The sequence below is a fragment of the Hyperoodon ampullatus genome (assembly GCF_949752795.1).
Source record: "Hyperoodon ampullatus genome assembly, chromosome: 14".
Taxonomy (NCBI): domain Eukaryota; kingdom Metazoa; phylum Chordata; class Mammalia; order Artiodactyla; family Ziphiidae; genus Hyperoodon; species Hyperoodon ampullatus.
Genome location: NC_136927.1, coordinates 70,305,958 through 70,324,790, shown reverse-complemented (window position 1 = coordinate 70,324,790; position 18,833 = coordinate 70,305,958). Strand labels below are relative to the sequence as shown.

General features: G+C 42.0%; 1 protein-coding gene across 1 annotated transcript in view; it reads left to right on the top strand.

Annotated features, from left to right (window-relative positions):
- Positions 1 to 18,833, top strand: part of CHD6 (chromodomain helicase DNA binding protein 6) — a gene marked incomplete at its 3' end in the record, with an annotated part of 225,047 nt that overhangs the window by 112,525 nt on the left and 93,689 nt on the right. The window contains exons 5-8 of the mRNA XM_079719317.1: positions 1,331 to 1,480; positions 14,883 to 14,945; positions 15,760 to 15,818; positions 16,482 to 16,599. Of these exons, the coding sequence (XP_079575443.1) occupies positions 1,331 to 1,480; positions 14,883 to 14,945; positions 15,760 to 15,818; positions 16,482 to 16,599 (390 nt within the window). The remainder of the gene's footprint in view (positions 1 to 1,330; positions 1,481 to 14,882; positions 14,946 to 15,759; positions 15,819 to 16,481; positions 16,600 to 18,833) is intronic.

Below are 18,833 nucleotides of genomic sequence, written 5' to 3'. Positions count from 1 at the left end.
TTTCTGAAAACATGCCAAAGTGTGCCCAGGACATTGGTAGGAATTTTCTGTCAGTTGAGGCTGCCTCTCTTGGACGTGAGTTCTAATATTTGAGAGTGCTGTTCCCTCTGACATCCACAGCAGTTTATCTGGGCTGTGCTACTGCATGGGGGCCATTTAGGGTAAGACCAGCTTACTGTTCCTTAAGAATCATCTGGACCCTCATAGATTCCTAGGTGATCTTCGTTGTAGGAAGGTGTCAGCTCCTAAAGTCGTAGTGGTAAATAAGTAGTAGTGTCTGGAGTGTCAGATCAGAGACCCCCTTTCACTGCCTGTCAACTTGGGTTAGTGGCTCTTAAGTGTCCTGACGGGCAGAGCAGCAAGTACATCAGGTTGATGGGAGTCTGCAGGGGGTTCAGTGTTTCTAGGATGGTGATTTGTACCTGGGATTGGGGGGAGAGCTTTTTATGTGGAATCCCTCATGTAAAATTAAATGTCATAGAGGTGACACAGGGAAGAAATGATGGGAACACAGAGAGAGCCCCAGGAGGTATCTTTTAGATGATGTGGGAGGGTGAGGTTTGGCTTTTCGTTTTGTTTTGTAAGGTTTAAGTATCTTAAGAGTAAGCTAGCTGGTGAATGGTTCCCAGAAGTGTTCCTACTGCTTGGGTATGATGTGTATGTAGAGATGAACCATGTGTTTTTCTGTTTGAGGAAAGCCACTGGGTTGCTTTGTTGTAGAATGTTCTCTCTCTAAAAGGTCACAAGCTACTTAATTATAGATGAGTCCTTTCATGGTGAGTCACGAATCTTATTTTGTCACACTTAAGATGTCTGCTTGCATTTCAAAGGGTGTTAGGAGATTCTCAAAATCAGTCCTAACAAAATTAGTATTATTTAGTTGTTTAGAAGTACATGGTAAGTATGGTGAATTTGGCCCCAAAAAAAATCAAAACCAAAAAAAACTATTAAATCATTGTCATAAACCCTGAGCTTCCAGCTATGCTGGAAGGGACCTCAAAGATGATGAAGTTACTTCCCGTCCCTGTTTTACCGGAATAGAAACCAATTCCAGAAAGCGGGGTGGGGGAAGCAATGGTGCATAAAACACGGTTCCTTGGATTCTGAGGCTACACGTTCTTCTCACTGGATCCTGGTGATTTGGCTCCCTCCCTCACCTGGGTTCCATTTTGAGTGAATTCAGTTCTGAAAAGAGTTATGTTTAGGGAAGATTCTTTTTGCGAAGTTAGAGAGGTCTCCTTCGTGTGTGAGTGTAGGTGAGCGTGTCCTTGTGCAAGCTTTTCCCTCTGACTCACAGATAGTCTCTCTGGCGGGTGTGTTTGTCCTGTAGAAACGACGCTCAGGACGGCAAGTGAAGCGCAGAAAATACAACGAGGACCTGGACTTCAAAGTGGTGGATGATGATGGGGAAACCATCGCTGTCCTTGGAGCCGGCCGGACATCTGCCCTCTCAGCTTCTACACTGGCTTGGCAGGCGGAGGTACGGCTTTAGGATTGGGCTGCTGGCCTCGGCTGGACAGTCATTTTGACTACTTGATGGAGCTGTACTGTGGCTCTTTTTTTAAGCGAAAGTTAGATCACCTTAACTGCTGGTTCTATCCTTCAGGTGGCTTTCTGTTGCACTTGGAATAAAGTTTAGACTTCTGACTGTGCCTAGCAGGCCCCTCTGTCATCACACTCGCCCTAATTCACCAAATTCATTTTTCAGATACGTGACTTTTCGCCATCTCTCTCATTACTCTCCAGCTAAAAGACTTGCCTCTTTTAATGCCATGAATTAGCAGTTCTTTCCCACCTACTGGCCTTTGCCTGTATGGTCCCTTTTGCCTGGAATGCTCTTTACCATATGCTTTACGTGACTCTTTCATTTAAAGTAGATCCCTGCCCCTCATCCTAATGTTTATTTCACTCCTGTTTGTTTCTTTCATAGCTCTTATTACAGCTTATAATTATGTTCTGATTTCTGATTTCATTTTATTTCTTTGTCTCTCCATTAGAATGTAAACGTCTGATACATAGTCAATAGCTGTTCCATGAATGGAATCACATGAACTAGTCATTACAGTTGGGAGTTGGATTACCAACGTGTATTGAGAGTCCACTGCAGGGCCAGGTCCTAGGATACAAGGATGAGTATCAAGGCATGGTCCCTGCCTCCAAGGAGTTTTATCTGGGAGAAGAGGCATATGGCTGTGCTGATATTGTGATAAGTGCAGTCTTAGAAGTCTGTGCTGGATACAGTGGCTACACAGAAGGAAAAGTGGACAGGAGAGGGAGGTCAGGGTTTTAGGGGAGGCGTTTCTGACGTGGACCACAGCCTCACAGCCTGATGGTCCCGGAGGATGTGGTATGGCAGCTTGATGAGCTCGGCCAGGTGGTGGGGTCTGATTTGAAGAGGGGTGGGAGACGAGCCTGGAGTGGTAGGAAGAGCCATGTTATGCAGGCTTTGGCTGTCAGCTAAAGTGTTGGGCCTTCATTCATACTGTGGATTGAATGAGGGGCAGGAAGCATCGATGGGTTAGAGCAGAGAAGCAGGATGCCCGTATATGCAGTTTAGGAATTTCCATTGGCAGCAGTATCAGGGAGGAAAAGGATAGCATTAGGACCTGGTACCCCCGATGCTAGAAAGGCAGAGGGTAAATGTGGAGAAGGAGGAGATCTGTGCCAAGGAGCTTAAAGAGGAGGAATCAGAAGCAAGAGAAGAAACAGGCTGTGCGTGTAGGAGGCGCCTCGTTGCCGGCAGCACGTTCTGAGACACAGGCTGTCTTTTGTTACGGAGTCGCTGTTGCTGACTTGGCAGGATTCATGTTCTGCGTGTGCAGCAATAGCACAGATACCTGTCCTTCCTCCTGGACACTGTGTGGCTGGCTACTGGAGCTCATGATGCTTTATCTACGTAAACCACCTTGCCTCCAGAGTAATGCATTTTCACATAATACTACTTTTCAAGCACATAGTTAAGAACAGCCCTTGCAAGACTGCTGTGAAGTGATAGGATTACATTGTTTTACAGTGGGTTTCCCTTCCATGGAGATGTTATGGTTGGTTTGGTAGTTAAAACCCTCTGAAGGATTTTTTTTTCTCCTAGTAGCCGTTTAGCTCAAGTCATGAACCACATTTCAGTGGTTGTTCTGCCTTCTCCTCTGGTGCCTGAGGGCAGCATTAGCTGATCAGACAGAAATAATTCAGGAAATTTATATATATCCTGACAAGGCGCTTTCTGTCCTCTTAAGGGTACAGCAAAGAGAAAGTTTATAGTGGTGAAACATAAGCTGGAATCTGAATTTGCATTAATTACGCCTCAAAAATTGTGACTAAAGTTAAACAAGAAAGGGGCCCGATACGTGGTTTTGGCATTGATGTTTCGCAAGGCCGCCATGTGGCTCTGGCCTCCACGCCACAGGGCAGACTGGACAGCCTGCGTGGGGTCGAGCGGGTTGCACGGTCAGTGCTCTGTGGAGCCCTCCACTTGCACCTGTTTTACACAGTGGGCTTCCTTCGCGGGGGTGGGGGCTCTGAACAGAGATTTCCCAGGCCAACACAAAGCCCCGAAATCAGGGATCTCATCGAGGATTCCAAGCAATCCTCAAAGTGTCCAGTGGCACAGAAAATCAGTGGAAGAAGATGAGGCTTTTCCTTCATCCTTCTCCCAAGGCCCTTTGGAAGGGTGTCTGCCTGCTTGCTGGCTTTAGCTTGGGGCAGACAAGGGTGTGCAGTCAGCACCAAAAAGGCCCCACTGCTACCTCCTTGCTTTCTTTGTAGTGTCTTATCAGCATGCTCAGCCCACTTTTGTGGCTGCTGGCCCCTGTCCCAGCCCTAAATTGCAACCTCAGCAGTGCTCACCTAGTGGTGAGTTGCTAAAAACATCTTTACGCATGGTTCAGTCTAACTCAGGACTGGCAGATTAGCACAGCCCTGCTTCGGAGTCTAGAGGCCCGTCCCCTGGCTGGGATATGGGATTAGGGGTGGAAGTATGTTTCCAGCCTGACTGTGACTCTTTGCTTTCTTATTCTTTGTCAAACTGATGTCGGTGCCTGGAACAGAGACAGACTTTCACAGTTATGGTACATTTAGTGCATAGATTTTTCCAAGGCTGTCTCATTTTTTGCCTCCTACAGTTTGTGTGGTTTGTATGATTTTGCCTTTGGGACAGAAGGGCTTGAATTTGAATGAGAGACATCCACTCCTGATGTTCTCCTGTGCCGCCTCCTGCTGCTTTGCAGATGGTCCCCTCTGCTTTGTCTGGTCTTTTCCCGTGCCTGGCGGGCTGGGCGCAGTTGTTACCTCCCCCAGGAAGCTCCCTGCCCGCCCCCCCCAGCTGGGGATAAGTGCCCCTCCTCTGTCTAACTCTAATATGTTTAACTTCGTCACTGTCCTTTAAACACCTGCCAGTTTTTGTTTCCTTCATCTAAGCCATGAGCTACGTTAGGGTAGGGCTTATAATCTTTTTTTTTTTTTTTCATTTTTTTTATGTATCTCTCTGGCATGAAAGAGCTTCAATAAAGTCAAATTTACATTAACCCCCAGGAACTATTCAGATGAAAGTATGGCACTTTCCCTCTTCTGTTTTGTGGAGTATTTATAATATTCTGCCTGATGTCCCCCAGAGTCCTCCCACCACTTGTTCACAGCCTGTGACTGTTCTGATTCATCAGTGCCTCTGCCATTCTGTTCTGAATATCACTCCTGGTTGTTCCTGCCATTAGACTGTAAACTTTTACAAAACAAGCCTCACTTTTTAATTTATCACAATTTTCACCTAACATAGGTAGTACTTTATGTTGGGTAGTAACTAACATAAAGACTTGCATTCGGTTGGACTTCTCATGTATTTATTTAATATGTGAATAATGACTAAATATGCTTAAAACTTATTACAGAAACAGGTGTGATTCTTAACTCCTGGATTAGAAAGACAAGAGTGAAGTGTTTTCCTTTTTTCTCAGGCTCTTGTTTTCTCCAGTTCTTCATACTGGCATAGTTTCCCCACTGGTGTTCATCCATGTCTCACTCTGACACCGACAGCCGTGGGCAGGCCCCTTGGCAGAGCAGCTTCTGGCTGGCATGGCTCTAGCTCTGTACCAGCCTGCATGATTCAGTGCTTAGGCTCCTATGCACTCGGCTCGAGAGGATGGTTTTCATTCTTCCCATTTCTCCGCTGGCCACACCACCGTTCCCCACCCCACGCCTTTCCTCAGATTGTCTCCTGTCTTTGTTTCCTCTTGGCTTCTGCTGCCACCCGTTGTGCTGAGGCCAGTGTTCAAATGACCACAGTTTGCACTTTTGTCGTTCCCTGCCCCAGGTCCCTGTCCTTCCCAATCCATTACTAGACTCATTTTCCCATAATACCAGAGAAGTATTTGGCCTTTTTCAGTGTCCCACTCAACAATCTAAGGTGGTTACCTCTTAACTCCTGTTTTAGATCAAAACTCCTGCCTGATTTTTTAAGGAATGTGGCTGCATACTACCTCTCTACCCTCATTTATCCCCACTCCTCAATCTGTGTAATGCTTTTCTCTACTAAGACTGGTTCATTCGTGTTCCAAGTCTGCATCCTGCTTCCCATATCCTGGTGCTTTCATCCTTTGGATGCATTTCGAGTTTCCTTCCTGTTTGCAATCCTCTTATGAGCCACCATTCTTTAGGGCCCAACTAAAACAGTACTATTCTGTGAAATCCAAGCTATTCTTGCTTTCTGCATTCTTGCTGCCGGACTTAGGGTTACTGTCACACTGATTAGAATTTACCACTGGTACATTTCTAAGAAAAATACGTTTTATCTTGCTTTCACTGAGTGTAAGCCCCTGAGACTGGGCACCTTGTTGGATGCTACTTTGGACCTTCCATGGCACTTGGTAAATGCTTGTGTTTTGGAGTTGCTTCTTCTTGCTAGAGCCTTTCCTTACAGCTCGCTGAATAGAAGTGAATCAGGTGGTTGGTTGAGGGTCGGAGGTATGTGGGTTGAAATTTTTTGAAATTTTCCCTAAGAAAATAAATTTTTAATTTCATGAGGTTCTTACATGAAAAGTGAATGAACTAAAATGGTCTCCTTTGAAGGATAATTTGAGAAAACTCCAAGCAGTTGAGAACAGATGGCTGTCATGGAAGTATGTTTGGCAAGCAGATTTAGTTTATATCTGTGTGTATCTGTATACACTGAGTGTTTATACACACATGGTCATGCTTATGCACAATCTCTGTTTAGGGAAAAGAAAAATCCTGATTTTCCAGTTTTCTTCCTACTTTGATGTGTATTTTGGAAACGCTACTCTCTTTTTTCCCTTTTATTAGGATAGGATAAAAACCTGCTGTCAGTATTTTGATGATAACCATTGATTTTTTTTTTTTTTTTTTTTTTTTTTGCGTTATGCGGGCCTCTCACCATTGTGGCCTCTCCCGTTGCAGAGCACAGGCTCCGGACGCGCAGGCTCAGTGGCCATGGCTCACGGGCCCAGCCACTCTGGCATGTGGGATCTTCCCAGACCAGGGCACTAACCCGTGTCCCCTGCACCAGCAGGCGGACTCTCAACCACTGTGCCACCAGGGAAGCCCTGATTTTTTTTTTTTTTAATACTAGTGTGTTTCCCCCTATTCTTCAACTAGTGCCAAAAAATAAATTGAAATTTTATTGCAAATACCTTAATTTTTACTTGAAAATTTTCTATAATGAAGAATGCTTTAAACCCACCATCCTTTTAATCCTCAGAGTAAAGTCCCGTGCTTTCTTCATCCACGTGTTAACATTTCCTTGGATGTGGTCCTAGTTAAAAACTCTGAGAGCAATCAAAATCCTATCATCAGAAACCGTCTTTTTCTGCTCTTCATGGTAGGTAAGAGTAAGAGACTATTTGAAGCAACCTGCTAGTGAGGAGAGACAGTTGTTCTTTTAGCATGGGTGTACATGTATGAATGCTTGCTTGCTAGTCTGGGTTATACAGAATTGGGAGTAGGTAGGAAAGGTGCTCAGCAATTATGAAAGTTTAATGCTAATAGACAGCCAACTCATTTCCAAAGCCTCTCCTAATTTGTCCAGGTACTCTGGCTCTGTGTTCCCATAGCACTTGCTTTATACTACTATTCCCATGTTGTATTGCAAAATCTCTTAACATCATTTATTCAAAAATATTTATTGAGCACCTACCACTATTGAGCACCAAGGACTGTTCTAAGTGCTGGAGATAACATCAAGGAACAAAAGAGACAGAAGTCCCTGCCCTCGTGGAGGGAGCCTACAGCAAATGGAGAGGAGGCCTGCAGCATACACACAACCGATCTCCTCCTCCAGATATTTGCCAGATTTTGAACCTACGTGGGATGGAAAGCCAAAGGGCTAAGCCCAGAACCTCCAAAGGGTAGAAATAACTAGGGAGAGCTGATAATCAATCTGAAAATAATAAAATTGTGTAGTATGTCAATGGTGGTAAGTGGTTTGGGAAAAAAAAAATCAGAATAGGCATGATACGGAATTCAGGAATGAAGCCTGCAGTTTTAAGTAGGGTGGTCAGTGTTGACCTCACAAAGGTAATATTTGATCCAAGAAGTGAAGGAAGTAAAGGGGTGAGGGAGTCGTGTAGGGAGAAGAGTGTTTCAGGCAGAGGGAATAGCAGAGTCCCGGAGGTGGAAACGTGCCTGGTGTGTATGAGGGACGGACAAGGAGACGAAAGGTGACAGAGGAGATGAGAGGCTGGGTACACATCCTGTGGGCTTCTGTAGACCTTTGGGAGACTTTGGTTTTACTCCAAGTTAAAAGAAAAACATTTTAAGCAGTTTAAGCAAAAGAGTCACTTAATAAAAAGGGCCATTCTGAACGTCGTGTTGAGAATGGATCAGTGGGACAGGAGTGGAAACAGGGAGACTATTTAGGAGGCAGTTGGGAATAATCTGGGTAAGAGATGAAGGTGGTCTAAACCAGGGTAGAAGCAGAAGAGGGGGTGAGAAATGGCTGGATTCCTGATGTACTTTGAAGGTAAACTCAACAGGATTTCTTGGCTGATGAGATAGGGTGTGTGGAGAGGAAAGAACAGAGTCAGGATTACAGCAGGATTTTTGGTTTGAACACCCAGAGGGCTAGAGTTCCTCTTAACTCAGCTGGGGAAAACTGTAGGTAGAAGGGGTAGGGGTGGGGGGTTGGCTAAGAGACTAGGAGTTTAGTTTGTGGACATCTTAGGTGTGAAATATCTCTGAGATATTCAAGTGGAGATGACAAGTAACAATTAGATAAAAGAGTCTGTAATCATAGGAGAGGATAAATAAATATGGCAGCCAACACAACGTAGCCAGTATTTAAAACCACGAGACCAGATGAGATCACCAAGAGAATGAGTATAGATAGAAAAGAAAAGAAAGCCCAAAAACTAGTCCCTAAGGAACTCCAAAAATAAGAGTTAGTGTTGGAGGATTTTATTCTCAGGTAAGGGTATAGTAGGGCATGGCAGGCCAACACTTGCTGAAAGGGGGGAAAAAAGATAAATTGCAAAGGGCATATTTTTAAAGACATCAGATAGCTGTGGAAGCAACAAGAATTAGATGAACTAAAATTCCAGACAGAGAAGAGCTATTCCTAGATGAGCTGACAGTTGCTGACTGTTTCTTCTCTGGAGGCATTCTGCAATTCTGGGCAGGGGCTGAGGATCAGACTGGGCCCAAACAGAGACTATTCTGGGTTGAAGAGAAACCATCTGACCCTGCTGGTGATTGATTATGCAGGGCTGGTGAAATGATTGGAAGCTAAAGGAATTCCCAAAACAGGGAGCTTTCCCCTGGAGACATTTGATGAATTCTGGGGTAGCCCAAGAAGTTAGTGGGTCAGCCAGAAGGCAGATTGAAATCTCACAGTCTCACGTTACTTTTAGGAGATAAAATCTCACTAAAAGGATGGGTCTACTGCAAAAAAAAACTGACTCTCCCTTAAGAGAGATTTTTAACCTGCTTGGGATTGGAGACTTCAGGGCTCAGGAGTAAAAAGACCTGCTGGACTTACAGTCAGTGACCTTGGACATTCATACTCAAGGAACAGGTAAAACAAGAGATGGACTGAATCTTAACAGTAACCCAGTCCTGACCAACAGTCCCTGATTGGACCAACGGGACCCACTCCTTCTCCCTGTTTGTCTAAGAGAAAATAGGAAACACTTGTAGTAGAAGATATTGTTTGGAGCTGTTATGATTCTTTTATTCACAGTACTCATCATACAGTAAAAAATTATTAGACATTCGAAAAGGCTGGGAAATTGACTGAAAATCAAGAAAATAAATATGTTAATAGAAGCAGACCCCAGACGATCCAGATAACAGAGCTACCAGAAAAGAACTTTTAAATAACCATGATTAATGTGTTAAAGAAAATAGAGGAAAAGATGGACAAAATAAGTTCTAAAGTAAAGAATTCCAACTGAGAATTGAATCTGTAAAGAGAATCAGATCAATACTGTAAAACTGAAATTTTCAATTTATAAAATTCAGAACACAGTGGATGAGTTTAAAAGCAGATTAGATACAGTAGAAGATAAGATTGGTGACTTTGAAGACAGATCAACAGAAAGTTTCTAAACTGACACACAGAAAAAAGAATGGAAAGAACAGAGCAAAGCATAAATGGATAGAGACAATTGGGGTGCAGTGAAAAGGACTAACACGTACATATCTGATTAGAGTCCTAGACATGGAGGAGAGAGTGAATCAGAGGAGTGTTTGAAGATAAAATGAATGGTGAGAAATTCCTATAAACTGATGAAGATATCCACCAGTACATTCAATGTCAGGTAACCCCAAGCAGGAAAAATGTAAAAAAGAAAACCATACTAAGCATATCTTAAACTGTAGAAAACCAAATACTGAAAGAACATCTTAAAAGTCAGTAGATAAAAATTGACAGCCAATATTATATTAAATGGTGCAGTATTGAATACTTTCCCTCTGAATTTGGGAGTAAGAAAAAGATTTCATTATTCTCATTTATATTCAGAAATACACTGGAGGTCCTGGCTACTGAACTAAGGAAAAAGAAAAAATACAGGACTTCCCTGGTGGCACAGTGGTTAAGAAGCCGCCTGCCAATGTAGGGGTCACAGGTTTGAGCCCTGGTCTGGGAAGATCCCACGTGCCTTGGAGCACTTAAGCCTGTGCGCCACAACTACTGAGCCCGCATGCCACAACTACTGGAGCCCATTCACCTAGAGCCTGAGCTCCACAACAAAGAGAAGCCACCTCAGTGAGAAGCCCGTGCACCGCAACGAAGAGTAGCCCCCGCGTACTGCAACTAGAGAGAAAGCCCACGTGCAGCAACGAAGACCCAGTGCAGCCCAAAATTAATTAATTAATTAATGAAAGAAAAAATACAGGCATGCCTCATTTTATTGCTGTTTGCTTTATTGCACTTCACAGATATTGCACTCTTTTTTTAACAAATTGAAGGTTTGTGGTAACCCTGTGTCGAGCAAATGTATTGGCACCATTTACAATATAGTAAAAAAAAAAAACAGAACAAAACTGTTTCTATAAACTAGCAACATCAAATCAGGAAAGGAAAATTGTAAAATACCATTTATAATAGTATCAAGGTATTAGATACCCTGTAATAACTCTCAGAGGATACAAGCCTTCTATATGAAAAACATTGCTGAAAGAAATTAAAGAAGACCTAAATAAATAGAGCAATATATGACATACATGTACTCAATATTGTGAAGATGTCTATAGTTCAGTCCCAGTCAAAATCTAAGCAGGGTGTTTTTCTGATAGAAATTGATGATGGAAGTACAAAAGACCTAGATTAGCCAAGGCAGTCTTGAAAAGGAAGAACTAAATTGGAATACTTACCATAATCCAGACTTTGTAATCAAGCCACAATGAAGACAGGGTAGTGTTGCCATAAGAACAAATAGAACAATGGAACAAAATAGAGTGGTATGTACTGCCCAGCATGGCTTGTATTTAGCTGTGTGTGGCTATTAAGCACTTGAAATATACCTAGTCTGAATTGAGATGTGCTGTAAGTATGAAATACACAGTAGATTTTTAAAGAGTTAGTGTGAGAAAAATAATGTAAACTATTCCATTAATAATTTTACATTGATCACATTGAAATGATAATATTTGGGGTATATTAGTTTAAATAAAATATTGTTAAAATCAAGTTCATCTGTTTTTTAATGTGGCTACAAGAAGATTTACAACCACATATATGGCTTAATGAATGACATTGGTGGCAGCAAAGATTCCTTAAACAGAACACAAAAATACATAAGAGAAAAGATTGATAAGGTGGATTACATAGAACTTCTGTTCATCAGAAGATACATTTACAGGTTGAAAATGCAAACCATAGATTGGTAGAAAATGTTTGTATGGATTGTGACAGAGGACTCTTATTGAGAAGTAAAGATATATATTAAACTCTCGAATATAAAGAACTCTTGCCAGTCAGAAAAAAGGACAATTTTTAAAATAGGCAAATGACTTGAACAGGAGCTTCACAGTGAGTATATCCACATGGCCAATAAGCATATGAAAAGGTGCTCAGCATCCTTAGTTATCAGGGAAATGTGAATCAAAGAGATGATAATGCACATCCACTGGGAATGGCTAAAATTTTCAAGACTGACAGTTATCAAGTCAGTTGCAACTCCCATACACTGCTGTTGGATGTAAAAATTGTTACAGCCACTTTGGGAAAAGTTCTGACAATATCCATTAAAACTAAACATGGGCTTCCCTGGTGGTGCAATGGTTAAGAATCCACCTGCCAATGCAGGGGACACGGGTTTGAGCCCTGGTCCGGGAAGATCCCACATGCCTCGGAGCAACTAAGTCCGTGCACCACAACTACTGAGCCTGTGTTCTAGAGCCTCTGAGCCACAACTACTGAGCCCGCATGCCTAGAGCCCGCGCTCCGCAGCAAAAGAAGCCACCTCAACGAGAAGCCCACATGCCGCAACGAAGAGTAGTCCCCGCTCACCACAACTAGAGAAAGCCCATGCGCAGCAAGGAAGACCCAGCGCAGCCAAAAATAAATAAATAAATTTATTTAAAAAAAAAAAAAGCATATAACCAACCTCATAACCTAGCAATTTCACTCCTATGTTATATCCAAGGTAACTGAGTGCATTTATGTGAACATTGAAAGCAACCCAAATATTCCTCAGCAATAGAATGGATAAATAAATGGTGGTGTATTTATACAATAAAATACTACACAGTAATACAGGAGAACGAACCAAACACTATATGATTCCATTTACATGAAACTTAATAATAGGCAGAACTAATCAATGGTGGTAGAAGTCTGAATAGTGGTTACTTCCAGTGGGGGCATGAGGGTCTTCCAGGATGTTGGAAATGTTATATAACTTGATCTTGGTAGGACTTAAACTTCAACAACTGTACCCTTGAGATCTCTGCATGCTGTATGTATGCCATACCTCACTTAAAGCATTATGTTAGCATGTCTGGCAGTTCCTTGATGATGAAGACTGTAGCTCATTTATTTCTATAAGACCAGTGCGTAAACACAAAAGGCACTCAATAAATAATGTGGGAGAAATTTAGGAAGGAAATGAAATAGGAAGTTAGGAAGGAAGTTGGTTCATTAATCTAGTTTTTTGTAACCCAGCCCCTGTTCCTTTGTTCGCTGCCCACCTGTCATAGTCAGAGCTCTGTTTGGCTGCAAGGTTGGGGTATTGATTTTACTGCTCAGGAAAGTACATCTAGCTTGGGCCCTTTGCAGTTACCCATCTGTACAGTAGAAGATAAGTCCAGGTGTATGGAGAAGGGGGAGACTTTTTAATCACATGATGTAGATTAAGAATAATGCTTTATCTTTCCTTGTGTATTTCCATCTGTGTCTCTTTTCCTCTTCCCTGTTGTTTAGCATTCAACCAATATTCACTGATCACCCACTGTTGCCTGGCTTTTTCAAGGTATCTAGCTACATTAGTGAGTAAAACAAATAAAGATCCCTGCCCTCACAAGGCTTATATTGTAGTGGGAGAAGACGGGCAATCCACAGTAAGCTGCCTCCTTCTCCTTTTCTTACTTGTGCAGAAGAATCAAGCAGAAGAAACATACTGACAGGAAAACAAAAGCTTAATCTGTATCCTTCCCCATCCTTCTATTGTATGGTAGGCCCAGTTCACTTGTCTTCTGGTTGAGCAGTGGAAAAGACTTGTGATTTTGGATTAACTTCACAGTGCCATGTGTCCAGGGGGACGTAATAAATATTTGTAGCCTTTGGGAGCATCTGTCAGTGCCTGCTGATTCCCATACTTCTTTTCTGCCATCCGCCCTACTCATCTTTTTTTACCATCACCTTTCTGGGAAAAGCTTCATTTAAGTTCTTAGAAAATATGTTTTCTGTAATGGTATGACTTTGGGACAGTTGAGCCCTAGAATGGGCAGTGAGATGCAGCATAAACCATCCTTTTGGAAAGTTCTGATAAGGAACCCAAATAGTTATTTTGAGAGTTAGGGTTGTTGTGATGAGTGTTCTTTTCATATACTGTTCTAAATCTCATATTGTGATAAATAGTGGGTCTGGAAAGGTTATATAGTGCATATGAAACGATGGAAATAAAACTGCTCAAATAAAGTCCGAGGAAGAACATTTAACAGGAGAGTTGTGACCCAGTGCATCCTTTTTTTTTTTTTTTTGTCCATCAAAGGAAGAAGGCAAATAGACTCTGGTTTATTAATACAATAGAATATTATACAGCATTAAAATTGAATGGCTAAAGCAACATGAACAATATGGATGAATATTGGCAATATCATATTAAGTTAAAGAAGATTATATCCACCATGACACCCTTTATATAAAGTTAAAACAAAATAAAATTTTAAAGAAATATTTGTATATCCAGTGCATCCTTTTTTAAGTTCGTTGTTTTTTAAATGCAGATTTTTTTTTTAAAGTCAAATACTCTGTAGAAAGAGATTTCATGGAGATTAGGAAATGTTGATGTGTATCCAGGGCAGAAGGGAAGGAGTTAATTTGTTTCCAGTTGGGATTTGTAGTCAATGGATGATCAGTGAAACAGAAAGCCATTTCCAGGTACAGAGGAGAAAGATGGTACAATTTAGTAAAGAATAATTATACTTTGCATTTGCATAGCGCTTACTGTCCAAAAAATGTTTTCACATGCCGTTTTATCCTCCCAGTAACCCAGTGAGATATGTGTTTTTAACTCCTATTTTAATAGACTTGGAACTAAGAGGTGTTAATTGACTAGCCCAAAGTCAATAGCTGGATTGTGTCAGAATTGGGACCCTCTGATTCTAAAGCCCCCAGGCTCTTCTATGTTAGGCCTTTCTGAAAATTTATGCAGCAACATGTAAGCAGTTTTGGCAGAGAAGAGAAGTCTTAGGGTCAATTTTAAAGATGCTAAAGGCAGATCTGAAATGAAGAATCTGAAGCAAATCAAGAAGCAGAGGGCTTCCCTGGTGGCGCAGTGGTTGAGAGTCTGCCTGCCGATGCAGGGGACGCGGGTTCGTGCCCCGGTTTGGGAGGATCCCGCATGCCGTGGAGCGGTTGGTCCCGTGAGCCGTGGCCGTTGAGCCTGCGCGTCCGGAGCCTGTGCTCCGCGGCGGGAGAGGCCGCGGCAGTGAGAGGCCCACATACCGCAAAAAAAAAAAAAAAAAAAAAAAAAAAAAAAAAAGAAGCAGAATAACTTCCCTGCTCACTTGGGAGGGGAAGGTGATAGGGTGTTATGCCCAGAGGTTAGAATGTGTGTGATCTTTTGATCACTCTGTGGGCTGATAGGAGGGAGACCTCAGTACTCAAAGGTGACCTTTTGGACAAAGTAGTGCCTATTACAGTATTTCTTCTAGAATTATTTCATGGCTCCTGTGGTGCCGTAATTGTCTCTCTCTTTAACCTCCATCTCCAGGAGCCTCCAGAAGATGACGCAAACATCATTGAGAAGATCCTGGCATCTAAGACTGTCCAGGAGGTTCGTGGCTGATGTTTCTGGCTTGTATATCACTAGCGCAGTTTACACCCTCTGTGGAGAGATGTTTCTGGAGTGGTCATTCTTGGCTGGACTGAGAGCTAGGCAAGAACACTGTTTGGCTAGTTGACACTTATTTTCACCTCCATGAAAGATTTTAAGACATAAAATTCTGAAATATTTGAGTATGGCCCAAACCGATGTTTTTTTTCCTTATGATCCTAGCAAAAGGTATTGATCCTTTAGTTGCCCTAGCCCACTGAAAGTCATCAGAGGGCCAAGAAGAAGAGATGGGAAAAGACTCCCAGTGAAAACATCTTTTCCTTTCAACATCTCAGGGCTGTGCAGAGAACCTCTAGAGAACATTTCTGGCGTGAAAGAGTATGCCGGTGCCAGTGAAGGCATAGTTTCATCTTTACCTCAAGTATTTATGAAAGTAAACTTCCTTACCTTGAGAGTGAACATCACTGGAGTTTGTGGGGGGCGGTTGGGAGGACGCCAGAAATGCATGTCCTCACTTCTGCACCAGCTCTCAGAGCCCTGGGCCAGTTTGGCTTTATCAGCTGAATGCTCTCCCAGCCTGGACCTAAGAATGACACGAGGAGGATCATTTTTTTTTTCTAACCTTATAGCTTACTGTGTGTTCAGCCTTTAGAAAGCCTGCTCCAGACCTGTCAGAAAAAGACCTGGGAAAATGAAAATGTCCTCGAGAAATATGTTCTAAAAGCAGGCAGAAGTATTGATTTACCTTTTTCGTTTGACACGTAAGGGTGATCCATGGGGAACTGGGCTGATAACTGCTTGCTTTTGGTTACAGGTTCACCCGGGAGAACCCCCATTCGACTTGGAGCTGTTCTACGTCAAGTATAGGAATTTGTACGTCTATTTAATGTATTATTTGTATGTGTATTTTAAATGAATAGAACTTCTTCTTTCATCACACCATTATCTTTTATATTTTCCAAGAATGGCCCCTAAGGCACGACCCACAGACCTTGACTGGCTCAAGTTCACCTTAGGTGGCAGTGCTTTACTTTGGCTGCGTGTAGAATCACCTGGAGAGTTTTTTAAAACTACTGAAGTCCTTGCTGCACTCAAGACCCGTTGGCTTATACTCTGGGAGTAGTTCTCACGGATTGGCATGTTTTAAAAACTCCCTCTGCAGTTCCCATTTGCACCCAGAGTGGAGAACCACGGTCCTATGGCCTATGCTTTTCTCCCCACTTGGGTTTTTCTTTCTTTCTCTGCTGTGTGCCCACTTTCACTAGTGTGCATTAACGATGGCCTGCCTATACCTGCCCTCCCTCTGCTCTGAGCCAGTTTCTCTAGAAGCCACAGAGTGACCAGTTGCTTGGAAATGCTGCATTGTTTTGTATTCTGTTTTTGTCCCGAAGGGCAAGGCCCTTCTAAGCCCAGCAGTTCCACAGCAAGTCACTCCACTGCTGCTGTGTTAGACAGTCACCTGGTTATTGAAACACTTTAAAGCTTGATGGTTTGCTGGTTCTGTGCTTGTCTCACAATTTGTGTGTCTTTGGATAGTTCCTACTTGCACTGTAAATGGGCCACAATGGAAGAACTCGAAAAGGATCCTCGCATCGCACAGAAGATCAAGCGATTTAGGAATAAACAAGCCCAGATGAAGCACATTTTTACTGAGGTGAAGCAATATTTACTAATTTGATCACTGCTTTTCTTGCGGTATTAAATACTAGGTTTAAGTTTCTTAAAGTTGAAGTCCTGTATAGATCTATTGCTCAGGTGTCTGCTGATTTGTGACAAGATTTATCCAGCTGTAAGCCAAAGAAAACAAATTATCCACCAAGGAATAAGGATCAAACCTTATAAACTGATAACTCATAAGAACATGCAACTAGGTCACGTTCTAGGGCAGAATGTACACACAGAAGGAATGTGCACACAGCTCTTTCATTTCCTCCTCCCCCCTCCCCAAAAGGGCAATTCCAAGAAGACTTAAAGTTTGGGTGTAAAAAATAAAAACAAAGCTAAAATGTTAGAAAATAAGTAAATAAATGTATAAACTTGGGTATTTCTAAGTATGGTACCTACAGCAAGAGGAAGGATTGATGGATTTGGATATCAAAACATCTGTAGTGCCTGTAAGTTAGAAAATACCACAAATACATCTTTAAGTAAGTACATAATGTACATAGACGTATTCCCTAATTACGTACGTGCACACATACATACAAGGCATACATTCTTCTTATTCCAGTATGGAAACCTTATTTACATTTGTATACACACCTGCATGATACACATACCTATACACATGACAAATAGCTTTAATGATAAGAAATGCTCTTCTAGTTCAAAAAGAAAAATACAAAATCCCAAATAGAAAAAAATGGACAAATTAATGGGGAATTCAGAAAAGAGGGGAAAATTACTTATCAGCCATACAAAAATGTAGTCAATTTCACTAGCAGTCAAAGAAATGCAAATTAAAATGGGAATCTTCTAGTTTCCACGTATCAAATATTTGAAGGTTTTAAACATAAAGATTTCCCACTGCTGGTGAAGGTGTAGGGAAGAGACACTGTCGTCGTCACGGGTTGGGAGCATAACTTAGGATGACCTGTCAGGAGAGCAGGATGACAGCAGACATCACATGTCTCAATATTTGCCCATCCTTTGTCTCAGCAGTTCTGTTTCCACCATTGACTTTAAGGAAGCTATCAAGTCTTTGTGCAAAGACTTAGCTATGATAAACAGTTGTTTGTATTGGTGAAAAATTGAAAACAAACCAAATGTTAGATAATAGACACTTGTTAAATTATGATACATCCCACAGAATGCAATACTGTGCAGCTAGTAAAAATGATATTGGAGGACAATTATTAACGTCATAGGAAGAGGCTTAGTGATGTTAACTATTGTTAGTTGAAAATGTCAAGCTCTTATATGAGACAGTTCCATTTTGGGGGGTACAAGAGAGAAGAATCACCATAATAATGCATAGAAAATGTCTGAGTGTATGTGAAAATGATGACGTAATTGTCTCCATTTGATGGGATTGTGGTGATTTCTATTTTCTTTAACGTGTAATTTTTCAATTTTATACAGATAACTTATGGAGAAAAAAGCAATAAAAATTATTTTTTAAACGTAGTCACAAATACTAGACCTTAAGAGTGCACTGAGATGCCATCAAATTTTAGCAGATTGCTGCACATTCTTACCAATTCATTGTTCATGTTGTACTCCTTTTCCTCAAATGACAAAAAGCTATTTTAGGATAATGTCAATAAGTGTTCTTTTTGTCCCAATATGGAGTCCTTTTTCTTTAGTCTTAACGTTTGGCCCCAGGCCTCTCCAGGATTGTTGTAAAGCCTGTGAGAACAGTCTTTTATGGCATCGTTCCTCTGTAGAGAATTGGAAAGGAAGGACTAGAATTGGAAAAACCATCCTGAAGCCCTGTTGGATACTCTCCCTCGGTTCCTGGAACTTCTTATTCACGCCTCTATTTTAGTGAGCATTTGCAGTGTAGTGACTTGTTTACGTGTCTGTGTCTTCCATTTTGAGCCCTGCGAGACAGACAGGGCCACGTCTTCCTCGTCGTACTTCCTGTCTGTGGTACTAGGCGCAGGGTCAGTGGTCAGTCACCACTTGTTTGTGCCCAGGTAAGGGAGGAGGGTCTTCTGTGCCACTCCTGCTTCAGACCCTTCAGCACTTCCTGTTGTCGTGGAATAAAGTCCAAACTACTTAATGTAGCCTACAAAGCCCCATGAATCTGGTTTCTGATTTATTCCCAAGGGAGTGATTTTTTCCCCTTGGTTGGGAATAGAAAATTGTGTTAGGATGTGTAGAAATACTATAATGGGAATTCATACTCTTGGGGAAGGAAAGGCTTTTGAGAAGATTGGAGGCCGT